The sequence below is a fragment of the Chiloscyllium plagiosum genome, unplaced genomic scaffold (genome assembly GCF_037043375.1).
Source record: "Chiloscyllium plagiosum isolate Xiang-an unplaced genomic scaffold, Cpla_swu_hap1 HiC_scaffold_8, whole genome shotgun sequence".
Classification (NCBI taxonomy): domain Eukaryota; kingdom Metazoa; phylum Chordata; class Chondrichthyes; order Orectolobiformes; family Hemiscylliidae; genus Chiloscyllium; species Chiloscyllium plagiosum.
The window spans coordinates 65,988,617-66,007,086 of record NW_028270146.1 but is presented as its reverse complement, the minus strand read 5'-3'; the positions used below and the strand labels follow the sequence as shown (position 1 = coordinate 66,007,086).

Genomic DNA, 18,470 nt, shown 5'->3' with positions numbered 1-18,470 from the left:
ACATCTGTGGACATGCTGATTATAAAATATCTAAAGAACTGGATTCTGGAGGGCTCTAATAATGTAATTATAATGTTCCTACCACTGGGTTAGAAGAATTGGGCTCAAGTCCCATCTACACCAATGCTGTGCCATAACATATCTGAACAGATTGATTAAAAAAAAACCGAACTGGTTCGTAAGGGTTCTTGTGGTGCAGTGATAGTATCCCCATCTCTGAATCAGGTGGCCTGAATTCAAGTCTCAACTACTCCAGAGCTGTACAATAATATCTTCAAGCAGGGTTATTAGTAAATATCTACATGAAATTAATCTTTGTAGATTAAAATAAATCAATAGTCACACAAAAAAGAAAAATTAGGATACTTGTGGCACAGTGGTAGTAGACTAAGATCAATTCCCACCCGCTCCAGAGGCATATCATTAAATATCTGCACAAGATTCAGTAACAATATCTTTAAACTAGGATAGAATTTCTAAAGTTGGGCTAAGTTTGGAAAATGAAAACTGGGTTATTAACTGGACATTGAGGGGGCTGGGTGCATTATTTCCCCCTCCAACACTATTTTGCTTTCGTCCCCTTCTTTTTTTCCTGTTATTTTTACACAGTCCCTCGTGGTAGTTCACTGGTGATTGGCTAATTTGGTAGTGGGTTTCTTTATTTCAGAAAAAGAGAGTTGGTGCTTTTGTTGTGCTGTGGGAGTGTCTCTACCTTTGGGTCAAAAGTCCCGAGTTCCCTCATAACACATCTGACCAGACTGATTATAAATATCTACAGTTAGGGGAGACTTGTGAGACAACAAAGTAGGGGTGTTGCAGCCTCTAGGCCAGAAGACCCAGATTCAAGTTCCACCTGCTCCAGAAGTGTGTAATTACATGCCTGAATGGGCTGATTAGAAAATGCCTTTAAAAACAGCTGGATTCTACAGTGGCCACTGTAGGATCTGGGATATATTAGCTTCCCCCACCCCACCCAACATTATTTTGATTTAGTTTCCCAACACCCCCCCCCCAGATTTACCCCTGTTTTCAGGTTTTGATTAATAATACAATATTCTTGGTGAGCAGTTTTTTTTTTCTTAATCTGGTTATTTGGTTTATTTAAAAAGATAGAGCTGAGTTCTTCTCTCGTGGGGTTGGCTTCTGGATGAAGAAAGGAGAAGAGAATAATTAAACTGGTATTTGAGTTAAACTATAAATTTACAATGAAGCTTTTGTAAATCTCCAAAAAGTCTTCTACTGTTTAATTCAAAACATGGATGTTGATCTGTTAAACACACACTGCCCTCTTTGGAAAGTCTCAAATGCTCAACTAGGCAACACCAAGTCTTCCACAGGATCCCTCTGGGGGCAAAAATTCCACCATTCCTCCCCTACCCTCAAGTCACCAATCAATCAGGGTTATGCAGCTGCAATTGGAAGTGTAGCTGCTGACAATGCACACAGGAAGATCTCTAGCATTGATGAGGAATCCAGGCCACTTGAGAGTGACGGTGAGAGGAGTTCACTTGGTGGGGTGGAACACCCTGATATTGGGTATCGTGATCAGGTTGTGCCTTTTCTTTCACTGGCAGCACCATTAATACCTTGTGGGTGTTCACGAAATAGGGTCAAGTTTACAGCTGTCAGTTACAGTGACTATGAGGAGAACTTGGATGTTAGATCTCACTCCTCCAAAACCCAAAGCTGTTCTCCCCACAAGTCCATATGACAAAATAGTAGGTGCTCCTTAGAGCACTCCTCAGTATCAATTCTTTTGGACTCATAGAAGAACATAGAACAGATCCACATATACTTGACAATATATTTTGGGTTATAGCTCTAAAAGATAATTTTAAATTTCACTCATCCTCAATCTTCTGGCCAGCTTATTCAATTATTTTTCCTGAAACTCTAACTCACAATATCCTTACCTGAAGCTGTAAAGTTGTTGTTTCTGTTGATTCTTTTAAGTCAGCAGCATTCTTTACAGATGATTCAAATTCTTTGTACTGAAAATGAGAACAATTGTTTTAAACTATAGATAAATAATTAATAAAGATAGATCTTAACTTATTTTTGTACAAATGAAAAAATCGTGGCAGTTCAATCAATTCTGGATATTAAATTGTAATAAATTAAGTTAAAAATGCATTAGTTCTCCAAATAGACTTTACACTAAAATGAGCAGATTTTCAACTGACCAGCTTTAGACAATAGACAATAGGTGCAGGAGTAGGCCATTCAGCCCTTCGAGCCTGCACCGCCATTCAACATGATCATGGCTGATCATTCCTAATCAGTATCCTGTTCCTGCCTTATCTCCATAACCCTTGATTCCACTATCTTTGAGAGCTCTATCCAACTCCTTCTTAAATGAATCCAGAGAGTGGGCCTCCACTGCCCTCTGGGGCAGAGCATTCCACACAGCCACCACTCTCTGGGTGAAGAAGTTTCTCCTGAGCTCTGTCCTAAATGGTCTACCCCGTATTTTTAAGCTGTGTCCTCTGGTTCGGCACTCACCCATCAGCGGAAATATGTTTCCTACTGCCAGAGTGTCCAATCCTTTCATAATCTTATACGTCTCAATCAGATCCCCTCTCAATCTTCGAAACTCAAGGGTATTCAAGCCCAGTCGCTTCAGTCTTTCAGTGTAAGGTAATCCTGCCATTCCAGGAATTGACCTCGTGAACCTACGCTGCACTCCCTCAATAGCCAGAATGTCTTTTCTCAAATTTGGAGACCAGAACTGCACACAGTACTCCAGGTGTGGTCTCACCAGGGCCTTGTACAGCTGCAGAAGCACCTCTTTGCTTCTATACTCAATTCCTCTTGTTATGAAGGCCAGCATGCTATTAGCCTTCTTCACTACCTGCTGTACCTGCATGCTTGCCTTCATTGACTGGTGTACAAGAACACCCAGATCTCTCTGTACTGCCCCTTTACATAAATTGATTCCATGGAGGTAGTAGTCTGCCTTCCTGTTCTTGCTACCAAAGTGGATAACCATACATTTATCCACATTAAACTGCATCTGCCATGCATCTGCCCACTCACCTAACTTGTCCAGGTCACCCTGTAATCTCCTAACATCCTCATCACTTTTCACCCTGCCACCCAGCTTTGTATCATCAGCAAATTTGCTAATGTTATTGCTGATACCATCTTCTATATCATTAACATATATTGTAAAAAGCTGCGGTCCCAGCACGGATCCCTGCGGTACCCCACTGGTCACTGCCTGCCATTCCGAAATGGAGCCGTTTATCACTACCCTTTGTTTCCTATTAGCCAACCAATTTTCAATCCAATCTAATACTTTGCCCCCAATACCATGCACTCTAATTTTACTCACTAACCTCCTGTGTGGGACTTTATCAAAAGCTTTCTGAAAGTCCAGGTACACTACATCTACTGGATTTCCCTCATCCAACTTCATAATTACATCCTCAAAAAATTCAAGAAGATTAGTCAAGCATGATTTCCCCTTCATAAATCCATGCTGACTCTGTCCTATCCTGTTACTACTATCCAGATGTGCAGTAATTTCATCCTTTATAATAGACTCCAGCATCTTTCCCACCACTGAGGTCAGACTAACTGGTCTATAATTACCTGCTTTCTCTCGCCCACCTTTCTTAAAAAGTGGTATAACATTAGCCACCCTCCAATCCTCAGGAACTGACCCCGAATCTATTGAACTCTGGAAAATAATCACCAACGCATCCACGATTTCCCGAGCCACCTCCTTCAGTACCCTGGGATGCAGACCATCAGGCCCTGGAGACTTATCAACCTTCAGACCTAACAGCTTCTCCAACACCAAATCCTGGCAAATATAAATTCCCTTAAGTTCAGGTCCTTCAGCCACTGTTATCTCAGGGAGATTGCTTGTGTCTTCCCAAGTGAACACAGATCTGAAGTACCCATTTAATTCCTCTGCCATTTCTTTATTCCTAGTAATATATTCCCCTGATTCTGTCTTCAAGGGCCCAATTTTTGTCCTAACCATTTTTTTGCCTTGCACATACCTAAAAAAGCTTTTACTATCCTCCTTAATATTCTTGGCCAGTTTACCTTCATACCTCATTTTTCCTCTGCGTATTTCCTTCTTAGTAATCCTCTGTTGTTCTTTAAAAGCTTCCCAGTCCTCATTTTCCCACTTATTTTAGCTATGTTATACTTTTTCTCTTTTAACTTTATATGTTTCTTTACTTCCCTTTTTATTAGTAATAGTAAAAGTTACAATTCAGCAGCTGGTAACAAACAATAGGACAACTGAAGTAGTAGAAACTACGCACATACCTTTTGTGTGCAATCACTTAGTCTTTCGAGAAATTTACATTTTTCATCAAGCAGCTGAGAAACTGTCCCTGCAAGTTGTTTTTCTCTCCCTAAACAAATTCAAAATATAATGAAATTTAAAGATAAACTGATTATATTACAAATGTAAACTCACTGCATCAGGATGTAATACATAAAACTGACATGACTTACCAAAGTACCTTCTGCTTTTGATCTGAAAAGAAAGCATATACCATCAGTTAACACATAGTTCAATACAAGCATCACACGAACATCATCGTCTCTAGAGTATATTGATGCATTTATTTTGTGAAGTAAGTTTTGTAAAATAAGTAACTGTAATTTGCAACAAACATACTTACTGCTCGGCAGATCCTTTGTATAAACAGCAATGTGGTAACAAACCCCACCAGAGCTGGAATCAGGAACAACTCGGTGTAAGTACCTTGCAGGTTCAAAATAGCTTCAGCATCTTCAGACAACGCATCCATCACCTTCAGGTAGAACTGAAAAAAAAAGTATTACTCAGAGACGGGGCAAGGTTTAAGGAAGCATCAGTAACAGTAATACCCAGACTGTGGGTAATATTATCTATAATAAATGGAGAAGATAATAGTGACAGCAATTTGACAGTCAAATCAAATATATTAACAAAAGTAACAGCAATGATGTGATCTATAGTAGCAGTAATATTACCAAACACCCGCAACTGGTAATACCCAAATCAGTATCATTACCCAAATCATAGCCAGAGATCACTGCCAGAAATATTTGTCAGCTTAACAGTTGAGAGTAATAACAATATGAACAAAATTAATGGACAATCTGTTACATGCATCAGCAAAGAAAGTGATGAAATCAAATGTACCAGTGGAAGAGATGTCAGCCAGGATAATATTATCAACAATGCCAGAAGGCATGACATTATCGTTGTCACATTCTTTTGGTAATACCCTTATTTTCCTTTAAGGCAATGGTGACATGCAGGTTTGGCAGTAGTTCAACAGGTATATGATTGGACAATGCAAATGACTCTCCTGTTCCCTGGATGCTGCCTGACCTCCTGTGCTGTTCCAGCAATAAAGTTTCAACAAATGACTAAGCTGTTGAGTTCCTCTTCTTGTGCTTGCCCTCTGCTTTTCGATGTTTGCTTATATTCAAAGGAAGCTGCGTTGATTTTTCATTTGGTTGTGCCGGATTAGTATTTGGTTTCCCCAGAACTCTTAATAGAAGTTTAAAGTGACCTTCTTTTGAACACTATGAAAATGCACTACAGAGTTAAACCAGGCTAAACAAATCCTAAACAGCTGGGATTAGAAACCTGTGCTGTCTCCAGGTCTTGGTCTACCAAAGCAGTTTACTGGGATGTTGCTGCTTGGGAGCCACAGATGAGAAATTGGTAAAATGAGGACCAAATAGGATAAACCATGTCAGATTGCAGCAAGCCCACTTGTGAAAGGTGCCATTGCTCCATACACAATTATTCTTGTATGACAAATGAGTTAAAGGCAGTTACACAGTCAAGCAAAAGGGAGGAAATAATATCCACAAGATTTGGCTGAGGGATCATAGTTGGTCATCATTTACCCAAAAGTACTGGACTTAGGAATTAGAAATGAGTTTTAAAATTTTGCACCCTTACACCAAAGTGAGCTGTGAGGACAGCTGCAACAAACTTCAATACACTAGTAAGATGGCACGTTTGTGTAAGAAGAATCCCATACCACTTGGAAATAACTATCAAAATATAAGAGAGGGATTTGGATCACACATTTTAATCGGCTCATTAAAGAACTTAACAAAGCACTGAAGCACTTATTTCAAAAAGGTTAGGATTTTAAAAAAAAAGAGTAATTGCTTTATACTGTACATGGCGGGGGAGAAGAGAGAAAGAACTGGTCACATAATATTTTGGACCACTAAATAATTCTGCTTTCTGTACAATTAAAAGAATATGCAGGTCAGAAAAGTGCAAATAAAGAATCAATAAGATAATAGAAATGAGATGTTATACTTATCAGGAAAGACTCAGCTGGTCAAGACTCTTTCCTCTAGATAAACAAAGATATGATAACCTCCTGCGATGACACTGAATATAACAGAACATATAATTGGGTTTCCCTGACTCCAACAAGATGCATTACTGCAATTCCTAGGATAGTGCTGATCGTACTGGATGTTATTACTGCAATTTGAGGTTACATTACTGTAATTCCTTGAAGAACACCAGACTGTACTTGGGGAATTATTATTATTATTCCAAGAACAAGATCGGAGATACTACTGCAATTGCCAAGGTCACAGCGGATGATGTTATTGTAACCCTTGGGGTAACATTGACTGAACTGGGGAGTATATTACTGTAATTCCCAAAGTGAGCCAGACTGTATGGGGGGGTAGAATACTATAGTAATTCCCAAACACCGCCTGTGCCGAGATGACATCACAATAACCCGCGTCATAAATACCGGGGTTCGTTCCCCAGCCAGCTGCTGTAATCACGGCCTCCTCCGCCGTCTCGCTCACGCGCGCTCTCTCGATCTCTCCGTCAGGCCGGGCCCTCTGGGCCGAACGCCATCTTTAAAAGACAGCGGTCTCCCTTTACATATCCGAGTCGAAGGTCATTACAGGGAAACAACTTCCGCTCTCGTGGAGAGCGAGAGGATAGAGACGGGGGACATGAAGGAGAATGAGAATGAGAATGAGAATGGGTTGGAGAGGTTGGAAGGTGTTGGGGGAATGGGGATAGAGAGTGGGGGGGGGTGTGGTGGTGGGAAGGGTGGAGTGGGGGCAGGGTGAGGGGGTGGCGGTGGAGTGGGGGCAGGGTGAGGGGGTGGCGGTGGAGTGGGGGGCAGGGTGAGGGGGGGTGGGGTAAGATGTGTGGCAGTGGAAAGGGGGTATGGAGGGGTTTGAAGGAGAGGGGATGCAGGCGTAGAAGGTGGCGGATGCGGAAGTAGAGGAGATGGAGGGAGCATGGGGAAGGAGGAGGGGAAGGGAGGGGCATGGGGGTGGTGGGGAGAGGACATTGGATATAGTGGGAAGGGTGGAGAGAGCATGGGTGGGTGATGGGGAGGAGGGAAGAGGCATGGGAGGGAAGGGTGTTGGGTATGGGGAATGGGGGTGGTAGGTAGGTGGAGGGGGCATGGGGGAGAGGGATGAGGGCAGGGGCTGTGGGGAGAGGGGGTTGTGAGGGAGGAGTAATTAGATTAGATTAGATTACAGTGTGGAAACAGGCCCTTCGGCCCAACAAGTCCACACCGCCCCACCGAAGCGCAACCCACCCATACCCCTACCCCTACATTTACCCCTTACCTAACACTACGGGCAATTTAGCATAGCCAATTCACCTGATCTGCACATCTTTGGACTGTGGGAGGAAACCGGAGCACCCGGAGGAAACCCACGCAGACACGGGGAGAACGTGCAAACTCCACACAGTCAGTCGCCTGAGGCGGGAATTGAACCTGGGTCTCTGGCGTTGCGAGGCAACAGTGCTAACCACTGTGCCGCCGTGCCGCCCATAGAGTGGGGGTGTGGGGAGGGAGACTGTAGAGAGGGGGATGGGGAATGGTGAGGGGGACATGGGGAGAGGGTTCAGCTGGAGGAGAAGGAGGAGCGGAAATGTAGGGAATCTTAAAAAAAAAGGTTGGCGAGGATAGCGTATGTTGGGGATGGGATGAGAAATAAAAACTGAATACCTGCAGATGCTGTAAATCATTGATCAAAAAAAAATTAATGGAAATGCGCAGCAGGTCTGTCAGCCTCTGGTGAGAAATCAGAGTTTTGGGGCCGGTGATCCTTCCTCAGGAGAGTGGAGGTATGGTGGTGATAGGGAGAAGGGGATGAGGAGACGGGGGATATGATGGGGAGGAAATGTTGAGCGGTGAGTGGGGATGGGATGGGAAGAGGGAAGAAAAGGGAGGGGAATCCGGAAGTGGGATGGAAAAAATGGGAAGGGGAAGAAATTGGTGCAGGTGGAAGTAACAGGAAAGTGAAGTGAGAAAGGGATGAGGAAAGGGGAGTGTGAGTGAAGGTGATACTGGAAAGGGGTAAAAGAAGAGGAGGGTAAAGGATGGAAGAGGTCAAGGGAAGCTGGGGAGGTAGAAGACAGGAGGGAATGGATGGAGTAAAGGGGATGGGAGAGGAGATGGAGTGGGGGAAAGAAGGAGGAAAAGGTATAAGGGAGTGAGGAAATAGGGTAAAGTGAGTTGGGTTGGGAGGAAGAAAGGTGAAAAATTGGGAGGGAGACAAGGGGTAAAAGTGGAGGGGGAGGGAAGAGAAAAGGGGAAGGAGAAAGGATCAAGAGAGTGGAAGAGAAAAGGAAGGGGACAGGCAGGGAAGGATGGAAGGACAGATGAAGGAGAATTGGGAGGGATTAATAGCAGGGGAGGGAGAAAGAGAGGGTAGGGAGTTTGGAGAGGGGGTAGAGGTGTTTGGGGAAAGGGGTGGGATTGTTGGGGTGGTGACGGTTGAAAAGGAGAAGGCAGGTTGATGGAGTGTGAGGGAGTTGTTGAGGTAGGTAGTGATGGGGTAAGAGAGGGGTTACGAAAGGAGGAAAGGCAGGGTAGGGAGGGGCATGAGCGAGGGCAAGTTGGGGAAATGCATGAGTGAGGTCACAGGAATGCATCAGTGCTCTAGTCCAAATACTCCATTCACCATAACATAAAATAAAAATACTTTTTCCAGGATGAACAATTAAATATATTTTCTCTGTCAGGGTTCAAACAAATATTGGTGCCATAAATATATGAATTAAGAAATTAATGTTATGGTAGATGAATTTAAATCCCACAATGGCAGATAGTGAAATGAGAATTCAATAAAAAAAATCTGGTATTTAGAACTAACCCAGGGGGGCATGGGAGGGTGTTGGGGAGGAGGGAAGCGGATGCTGTCAATTGTTCTAAAATGCTATCTAATTCTAGGACAGTTGATTTCTTTCCCAAGTCTGACATACATGTGACTCCAGACTCAGCAATATGGTTGATTCTGAATTACCCAGTGGGGAATTGGGGATGACCAATAAATGCTGGTTGAGACAGTGATGCTCACATACCATGAAAAAATTTAGAAAGGATAATTGACATACATAGTCAGTAATGTAGAAGTGCGGGCCCGCTTGTGCCATGGTGGTAATATCCCTATCCCTGGACTGAGGCCCAGGTTCAAGTCCCACCTGCTCCAGAAGTGTGTAATAACATCTCTGACCACATTGTTTAGAAAAATAGCTCAAGTAAAAATTAAAAACAGATTTCTGTGTGGTGATTGGTTTCTGGAAGAAAAACACTTTGGCCTGTGGGTTAATTTTGAAAAAGATAAAGGGTGGAAGTTTTCAGAGTCTGCAGCTCTAATGGTTTAGCATATGTGGTCAGCATGTGTTGCATTGAAACAGACACAGTCTATGTACATTGTATATTTTTTCTTCATATTACTTCAATCACCCTGGAAAGGTAAGGTATTTAAAACATTTTAGCAACTGGGTAGATAAGAGTCTAGCACCAGAGGGCATAATTTCAGAATAAGAGGTCACACATTTAAGACCACAATAAGGAAAATTTTCTTCTTTCAGATGGTAGTGTATCTATGGAATTCTTTACTGCAGAAGGCTTTCAAGACTTGGACATTAAGGCTGTCACAGACTTTTAATCAGTGAAGGAATCAAAGGTTACAAGGAAAAGGCAGGGATGTGCAGTTAAGAATGATCAGTTCAGGCCTGATCTTAATGAATAGCAGAATAGACAAATAGCCAGGTTCTGTTCATACGTCTAATGGTCTTAACAGGTAAAACTAATTGTTGACACATTGCTGTTATGTAGTAGCTAGGTGAGTGAATTTCGTCATTAACTGGATGTTGCTGTCAAGCCAATAAGTGTTATGCCTTTCACATAGATAAGTAATTTGTAAATTTCAGTGCTGGTGAGATGCTATGCTATGTGTTCTGAAGACTGGCAAATCGTATCAGGCAACATAGCCCTTTGGCTGTTTGCAATAAGTGGGGTTATGACCGTAGTCAGCCACCTACACTTGATAAACTCACAATACTAGGAGATAGTGAGATTTGCAGATGCTGGAGATTAGAGTCGAAAGTGTGTTGATGGAAAAACACAGCAGGTCAGGCAGCATCCAAGGAGCAGGAAAATCGACGTTTTGGGCTGGAGCCCGTCATCAGGAATGACGCTGGAAGCCTCGGGGGTGGAGAGATAAATGGGAGGGAGCTGGGACTGGAAGAAGGTAGCTGAGAGTGCAAGAGGTGGATGAAGGTGGGGATAAAGGTGATAAATCGGAGAGGAGGGTGGAATGGATGGGTAGAAAGGAAGATTGACAGGTGGGACAGGTCATGAGGGCGGCGCTGAGTGGAAGGTTGGAATTGGGGTAAGTTGGGGAGAGGGGAATTGAGGAAACTGATGAAGTCCACATTGACGCCCTGGGGTTGGAGGGTCCCGAGGCGGAAGATAAGGCGCTCTTTCTCCAGGCGTTGATTTTACCTGCTCCTCGGATGCTGCCTGACCTGTTGTGCTTTTCCAGCAACAAACTCACAATATTGCCTAATATTAGATACACCTCTGCAATTGAACAGCATTTTTTACATAATGCTGAATATGCTAACAACCAATTATTATTAAGGATTATCATTTGACCTCACTGTATGGTGTACTTGAGTGTATTGGAAGCTTCATACATTAATTCATGGTGTCCAGTTCTTTACAGATGGAAAGCCACTGCCCATTTCAATAAAATAGAACAAGAGCCATTCTCCAGCTTATTTCTCAGGGCGAGGTATTCACCAATCCTCAAGAATTGTCCAAAGTCAAGGGAAAAACGTGATATACTGTATAAGCACTGGTAGGTTGGCACGTGGCCTCTTCTTGGTAGAGGCATTGTCATGGAGAATTCACGAGTCAATGCCTTGTTTACAATTCAGACAAAACTTAACAGTTATCTGTCATTCATTACTAACTAGTGAACAGAGGCTACATGCCAACCCACCAGTGCTCACACAGCATAACTAATTCACAATGCTTTGACAAAAATGTGTCTTTTTTCAGCTATACTCAATCTTGAGATGTTTATTCAATCACTCTTTCAAAAGACCAAATAAGTGTCATCCTTAACTGAAGAGTATTTTTTTTTTAGAAATTGGAAAGACCAGCTGAGTAACTGCTTCTTAGTATGCTTTCTTCCAACTGAACCAGATAAAACAAGAACCTCTCCAAGCCAGTCATCTTTCAAAACAGCTTCAGCAGGAACTTACAGCAAAGCCAGTAGTTATCACCAGTCATGTGATAGCCTTGCTGAAAATAAACTCGAAAGTCCACAATACTTGAAATAAATAAATTTTCCCTAATCCTATAAGAGCTATGGTATTGGTGATGGAATGGATATGAGATTGAACAAGTGCTCAGGGTTAAATAAGATGATACTCCATTGCAAAGGCAATACCTACAGCTCCAATTTATTGCATTTCCCTGCCCCTTCAGCATATCTACTGTCAAAACGCTGATTTATGCTTTTGTCATCTTGAAACTTGACTACTTCAATGTTCTCATGACTGGTTGTTTTGCAATCCATAAACACTGATTTTAAACCTCTTCAGCTCTAAAAACGTGTGGAAATATCTTCAATTCTAGTCTCTTGCACAACTTAATGTTAATTGTTCCACCCTCAGTAGCCATGTCTTCGAATGCCTTGGTCATAAACACTAGAATTTTCTCCCTAAATCACTGCCTCTCCAGAATCCCTTGTTTTCAGTTGCTCCTCAAACCTTTAACATTTGCCATGTTTTTGGATGTTGTGTGGACAGATTAGATTTGAGTGGTTTTGTTGGTAAATGCCAAGGCTCAGATGTGATAGGTGAGCAACTGAATAAGTTACTGCGTCAGTAGCATCTTACTCAAGTATAAAGCAAAATAGGAAAGGTGAGTAGAGAGAGGGGAAAAAAACAAAAACTTGTAAGTTCTAAAATTAAAGGAAATTAAATATATATATATTTGAATGAAACAATATGCAACAGAAGCACTGAAGTTGTAGCCCCAGCTCTTTGTGCATCACGATATGAAGTGTTACTTACATTGTTGATGAACTGGTCAGTTGCTATCTGGATAGCCTGGAAATCAAGGTCAAACACACTGGCTACTTTGTGGAAATCTATATTCTTGACACTCGGCTTATATTCTGTTAAGAACAAAATTAAATAATAAAGTAAAATAATTCAAATTGTCTTTAGACTTCATATAAAATCATGTACACCAATAGGTTTCATTCTTTACGCTTACCATTATTATTTTCACTTGCAACTTTGATTTTTGAATTGATGATTCCTGATGATTTTTTAACCTCAAAATCTTTATTCAAAGATGAGGATGCCATTTTCTCTTCTATTTTGTCATAAATTCTTTCCTCTGTCTTAATATCATGTGACGTTTTCTGTATTTGATTTCCTAACTTAGTTTCCATCATAGTTTTGACAGCTGCTTTCTCCAAATCTGGTATTTTTTCTGATAAGTTTAACAGAGGCATTTCCAATGTTGGTGTCTCTGTAACTTCTGAAGTAATATCTTTGGCTGTCTTCTGCTCCTGGATATCTTTGTTAGTGTGACCATTCTCACGAGAAATATCTGAAATTGGCTCATTATTTGTAACACCAGCCTTCAAAATATCTCCAGAACTGAAAGCATCTGTAAAATAAAGATTTAAAGTACTTGTTGTCTCTAGTATTCTGTAGTGGTATGAAGAAATGACTCTCTGATTTTGATGGCCTGAAAACTGATATCAAAAATGCTAGCAGAGATTGTGATGCACATCATGAATTAGGGATAAATATTATTTTTGGATTAGAATTTTTGAGACAAACAAAACAGTTCAAATTAATGCATTGTTTCGCAAACACTGGAAAATTGGGGAGGATCAATTATTGTAGGAAGCATGATAACATAAAACTGACATCTAAAAACTCTTAATTCATGAAAACTTAATTATGCTAATACAACATTTCTGTTTTCTTCCAAAGACTGTTTATTCTCTATACTTTGAATTTTCTCTCCGTTTGTCTCTAAATTGATGCATCATTTTTGGGTTGAGAGATCAAGCAGGGCACTTTGGATTTTTACCATTCCATCAGCAAAATCAATGTAAATTCATTGACACTTTTAGCATAACAAAACATCTCAAGTCACCTCAAAGAGCATTACCACAAAGTATGACATTGAGCCACACCAAACCCAGCTTTAGAATAGACTGGGAAATGCCATTTCTGACTTGCCTCCCATCGAACAAGGAAATGATTGTCTCCTTGGCAATATTGATATGCATATAAGTTTAGAATTAGACCTGTGAGACACCACTGCATTGCACATCACTGCTCCATTGTATTTTACAACCATGAGAGACCAATACATTCTTCTGAATATGGTGTTATTTAAATGTGTGTGTGGTATATTGCAAGTTCTAAGCTTGCTAGATTGCCTTTTATGTTGGAAAGTGTAAATGAAATTGTTTGTGTCATGATTGCTTACTGTAAATCCACTCCTGAATCTTATCTCAAAGATGATTATGATGCTGGGTAGAAATTTTCTATTGTATTTCGGTTGAGAAATTAAGGACTGGAGAACATTGTAACACATCTTTGGAACACCTAAAGTTAACTCTGAGGAAGTTTGAGCAATTTGAAAGATTGCACAATGTACGCATCATGTTTAACTTCTCTGTACTTAGTTGAAGAGACTTAAGTTACTTAAGAGCAATAGGGGAATTCAAACTTAACAAACAGGACTGATGTAATTCCAAGCCAAGGTTTCACATTTGGCAGAAAATGAATAAAATAGGAGATGAGAATAAAATAGGAGATGAGAATAAAGTAAATGTTTTTCTCATCGCAGTAAAGCCTATGCTTTTGAGGTGTATCTAACCAATGTTTCCTGCAAATTGTTCAAATTATTCAATATACAATTTTAATAGCATGACATTGTGATCTTTTGCTTTAAATTCTGTGTCTTATGACCCTGCTCAACTAGTTACCTGATGAAGGAGCAGCGCTCTGGAAGCTAGTACTTCCAAATAAACCTGTTGGAATATAACCTGGTGTTGTGTGATTTTTAACTTTGTCCACCCCAGTCCAACACCAGCACCTCCACATAATAATAATGTAGGCAATAAGACTTAAAGTCTGAGATTTACAACTTGTTTCTTCATTGATACAGCAGCAGCACTGTCTGTTATCTCAGAAGAATATAAAAATTCATAGTCCATTAATCAAAACTTGTGTGAAACCGACCAAGTTATTCCAATTATTCTAGTGTTAGTTCAAGTTACTGTTAGCGTAAAATACGATAATGCCTCCTGCTATTTGCTATTGGAAATACTAGAGGAGAGTCACCATCATGACTTAAAAATATATTGCTTTTACTTGAATTTTGCTCTATCAAAATCCTGAATCTGTCTTCCTAACCATAGAAAGTGAGGACTGCAGATGCTGGAGATCAAAGCTTAAAAATGTGTTGCTGGAAAAGCGCAACAGGTCAGGCAGCATAGTAGAGTTATAGAGATGTATAGCATGGAAACAAACCCTTCGATCCAACTTGTCCCTGCTGACCAGATATGCTAAATTAGTCTAGTCCCATTTGCCAGCACTTGGCCCAAATCTCTCTAAACCCTTCCTATTCATATACCCAATCCAAATGCCTTTTAAATGTTGTAATTGTACCAGCCTCCACCACTTCCTCTGGCAGCTCATTCCAAGCATGCACCACCCTCTGCATGAAAACATTGCACCTTAGGTCCCTTTTAAATCCTTCCCCTCTCGCCTTAAACCTATCCCTTTAGTTTTGGATGCCCCCACACCAGGGAAAAAACCTTGTCTATTTACCCTATCCATGCCTCACATGATTTTATAAACATCTATATGGTCACCTCTCATCCTCCAATGTTCCAGGGAAAATAACCCCAGCCTATTCAACCTCTCCCTGTAGGTGAAACCCTCTAATCCTGGCAACATACTTGTAAATCTTTTCTAAACCCGTTCAAGTTTCACAATATCCTTCCTATAGCAGGAAGATTAGAAATGCATGCAGTATTCCAAAAGTGGCCTAAACAATGTCCTGTACAGCTGCAACACGACATCCCATATTCAATGCACTGACCAATGCAAGCACACCAAAAGCCTTCTTCACTATTCTATCGACCTGAGACTTCACTTTCAATGAACTATGAACCTGCACTCCAAGGTCTCTTTTTTCAGCAACACTCCCATGACCATACCATTAAGTATAAAAGTCGAGCCCTGATTTGCCTTTCCAAAATGCAGCAATACTATGGGTATAACTACACTGTTTGGACTACAATAGTTAAAAATGCAACTCACCATGATCTACTGTAGGATAACTAAAGAAGAACAATAATGCTGACCCAGCTAGTAAATTCCACATCCCTTGAATAAATAATATTAAAAAATCCCAAATGCTTTCATTGTGCAGTTATCAGGACAATTCAGAAGAAATATCAAAGTAGAGTGGAAAGATTTATCTTTTATAAGCGAAGAATGTTGATTGGTTGGCAAGTGGACTCTGATTGGTAGAGGTGTTGATATGAGGAATGCCCTAGTTAGATGACTACATGACAGTTAACTGCCAAGTTTTGTTTAACTTTTAAACCAAGCAGGTTGACTCTGATTGACCAGAGAATGGCCATCAGTTATTTCAGTGAGTGGAAACAGGTGCATGGTGTGTGCTTTATTTCTGCAAAGACCAGAAAGCCTGTATATTGCATGTAGTTTCCAGAATATGCTCAAGTTTAAGATACGTCATTCTCACATAGTGTCTTTTTCCAGCTATAGTTAAGAAAATATGTTTAAAATATGAAAATATGAGATGCGTTCGTGATGGTAAGCATTGGTAAGTGAATGATCATCAATGAGGAAGTGCTAAAAGAGTATAAAATGGTTTTTGAGTAAAAATTATAAATGAACCATCAGTACAATATTAAAGATTCTCAGTCAGCAGCTCAGTCAAATAGAAGCATTTGCTAGTATTTGCTAGGATCAACTAGACAACGTGTCTCTTCAGCACCGGCTGGACAATTTTCTGTTCTCTTGAAACGATTCCCCACAATCTACAAGAGATTGCTCACTATGATTGAGTGTTTAAAAACATTTCTAGGACCAAGTTTAGTTTGTTTAAGTCTCATAGCAAGAGAAAAGCAAGATAAAGTGAAGATGTGTCCTAATACACCTGTGTGAAACTTACAGACAGCTAATGCTTGGTCAGAAGGTAGTGGTGAAAAGCAATTGAGATGATAAGAAGTTTGTGATTGGAATTGTTGTAAGGAGACTAGCATTCATATTATAGACAGACTCCATCAGAGTCAGTGACAGTAGATCTTTTGCTTAAAAGAGGAAAACTGACAAAAGAAAGCATGGAAAACCTCCAAAAATCCCATTTCCTCAGAAAGGGAAAGTCGAAAAGAAAATGAGTCACAAAGGAACTGAGAGCTTGTGGGGATAATAGAATCCAACAGCACAGAAAAGTTAATCAGGGTTTTTGATTAAAATCAATCAATGTCACAATCCCAACTATTATGCAGACTAATAGTCAAAGTCAAAGTTCAGGCTTGGCACAGTCAGAGATGCTAAGAGAGCAGAGACAAGCTAATGGAAATGGAAGGATACTAATTAAAAAGTTTATTAGAAGAAAGAATAAAAGAGTGTTCTTTCCATTATTGATTGTCAAATAATAGTATTTTGTGAAACACATACTGTTGTTTAGGAAAGAACATTCTTCAAACATGTAAATTACTCTGGTAGTAATTTTGATTATAGTAAAATGAGTTTGCAAACCAATCTGCTAAATGTTCAGGTATGATTTAGTTATACTGCTTTCTGGGAACTTTTGTACCTTTACATTTGATATATTATATATTTAAGAGAGAAGGAATATAATATATTTCAAAATGAGCATTTTGTTGTACCATATTGCCTTTTCTATGGGCAACTGTAACTCACACTGTTTATAGAATGGCTGTTTGTTCTGAGACCATGTATTAATCTTTTCACAGTGCAATAAACAACAACTTGAATTTCATGAATAATATAAAAACTCAAATATTTGCAAGTAGTTTTGCACTGCAGTAAGTTATTAAGCATGCCATGCCCAAAGCTCAGGATGTAGTGTTAGTAAGCAATAACGATGAAGGTCCAGATTCCAATTGCTAGCTTGGATTCAGCGAGCTAATCTTGGTTGTGCTTACAAAGACAGCATTCCCATCAAGTTCTGGAAAAATGGTAGGGGAATTTTCTTCTCAAATTTCCTGTGTCCGATTAATGCTTAAAAATGTGCTTGTGTGATTGGCTGGGTTGGATTTGTCTTGCTTTTTAAGTACATGGACATTCCTGGACAATTTTCCACATTGTTAGGCAGGATCTAGTGTTTCAGTGGTACTGGAACCGCTTGGCTAGGGGCCTGGCTAGGTCTGGAACACCAGTGTACAGTAACATTATCCGAATGTTGTCAGGGCCCAAACCCTTGCAGTATCCAGTGCCCTCAGCCGTTTCTTGATATCACATGGAATAAATCGATGGACTCTAACCTGGTGTCGTGTACTTCTGACTTTAATGTAATAGAGGATATCCTTGATGTGGTGACAGGACTCTATCTCCACAAGTACTCTATGATTGATACTTCAAGGATACTGTCAATCTGCATTGGCAGATTGGTGAGGATCAGGTCAAGTATGTTTTTCCCTCTTGAGGGTTTAGTCAGCAACAGCTGCATACCTGGTCTTGCTGCAACATTGTATCGGACTCTATTAATTCAGTGTGTAGTGGGACAACTGAGCTACCGATAGACACTGAAGTCCCTCATCCAGAGTGCATTTTGTGCCATTGCCACCCCCAGTTTCCTCCAAAGTGGTGTTTAACACGGAGAAATATTGATTCATCCATGGAGGAGTTTGTTCGTGGTAATCAGAAGGAAGATTAACTGACCATGGTTTATTGACCTGATGTCATGAGACTTCATGGCTTCAACAGTCAATATTGAGAACTTCCAGGGCAACTTCCTCCAGACTGTGCCACTACCTTTGGTCAGTCTATCTTTCTGCTGTGTCAGGGCATACCCAGAGATGGTGGTGTCTTTGATATTGTCCGTAAGGTATCATTGCGTGAATGTGACATGTCACGATGTAGCTTGACTAAGTCA

General features: G+C 40.6%; 1 protein-coding gene across 4 annotated transcripts in view; it reads right to left on the bottom strand.

The window, feature by feature from the left end:
• Positions 1-18,470, bottom strand: part of mia2 (MIA SH3 domain ER export factor 2) — a 65,555-nt gene that overhangs the window by 28,600 nt on the left and 18,485 nt on the right. For all 4 annotated transcript variants that reach the window (XR_015757924.1, XM_087989914.1, XM_087989912.1 and 1 more), the window contains exons 5-10: positions 12,558-12,959; positions 12,353-12,456; positions 4,647-4,790; positions 4,477-4,498; positions 4,285-4,373; positions 1,914-1,991 (exon numbers count right to left, since the gene is read on the bottom strand). Coding sequence is in view for 3 of the 4 variants with exons in the window: in XM_087989914.1 (XP_087846040.1) it covers positions 1,914-1,991; positions 4,285-4,373; positions 4,477-4,498; positions 4,647-4,790; positions 12,353-12,456; positions 12,558-12,959 (839 nt within the window). In the remaining variant the exon portion in view is untranslated. The remainder of the gene's footprint in view (positions 1-1,913; positions 1,992-4,284; positions 4,374-4,476; positions 4,499-4,646; positions 4,791-12,352; positions 12,457-12,557; positions 12,960-18,470) is intronic.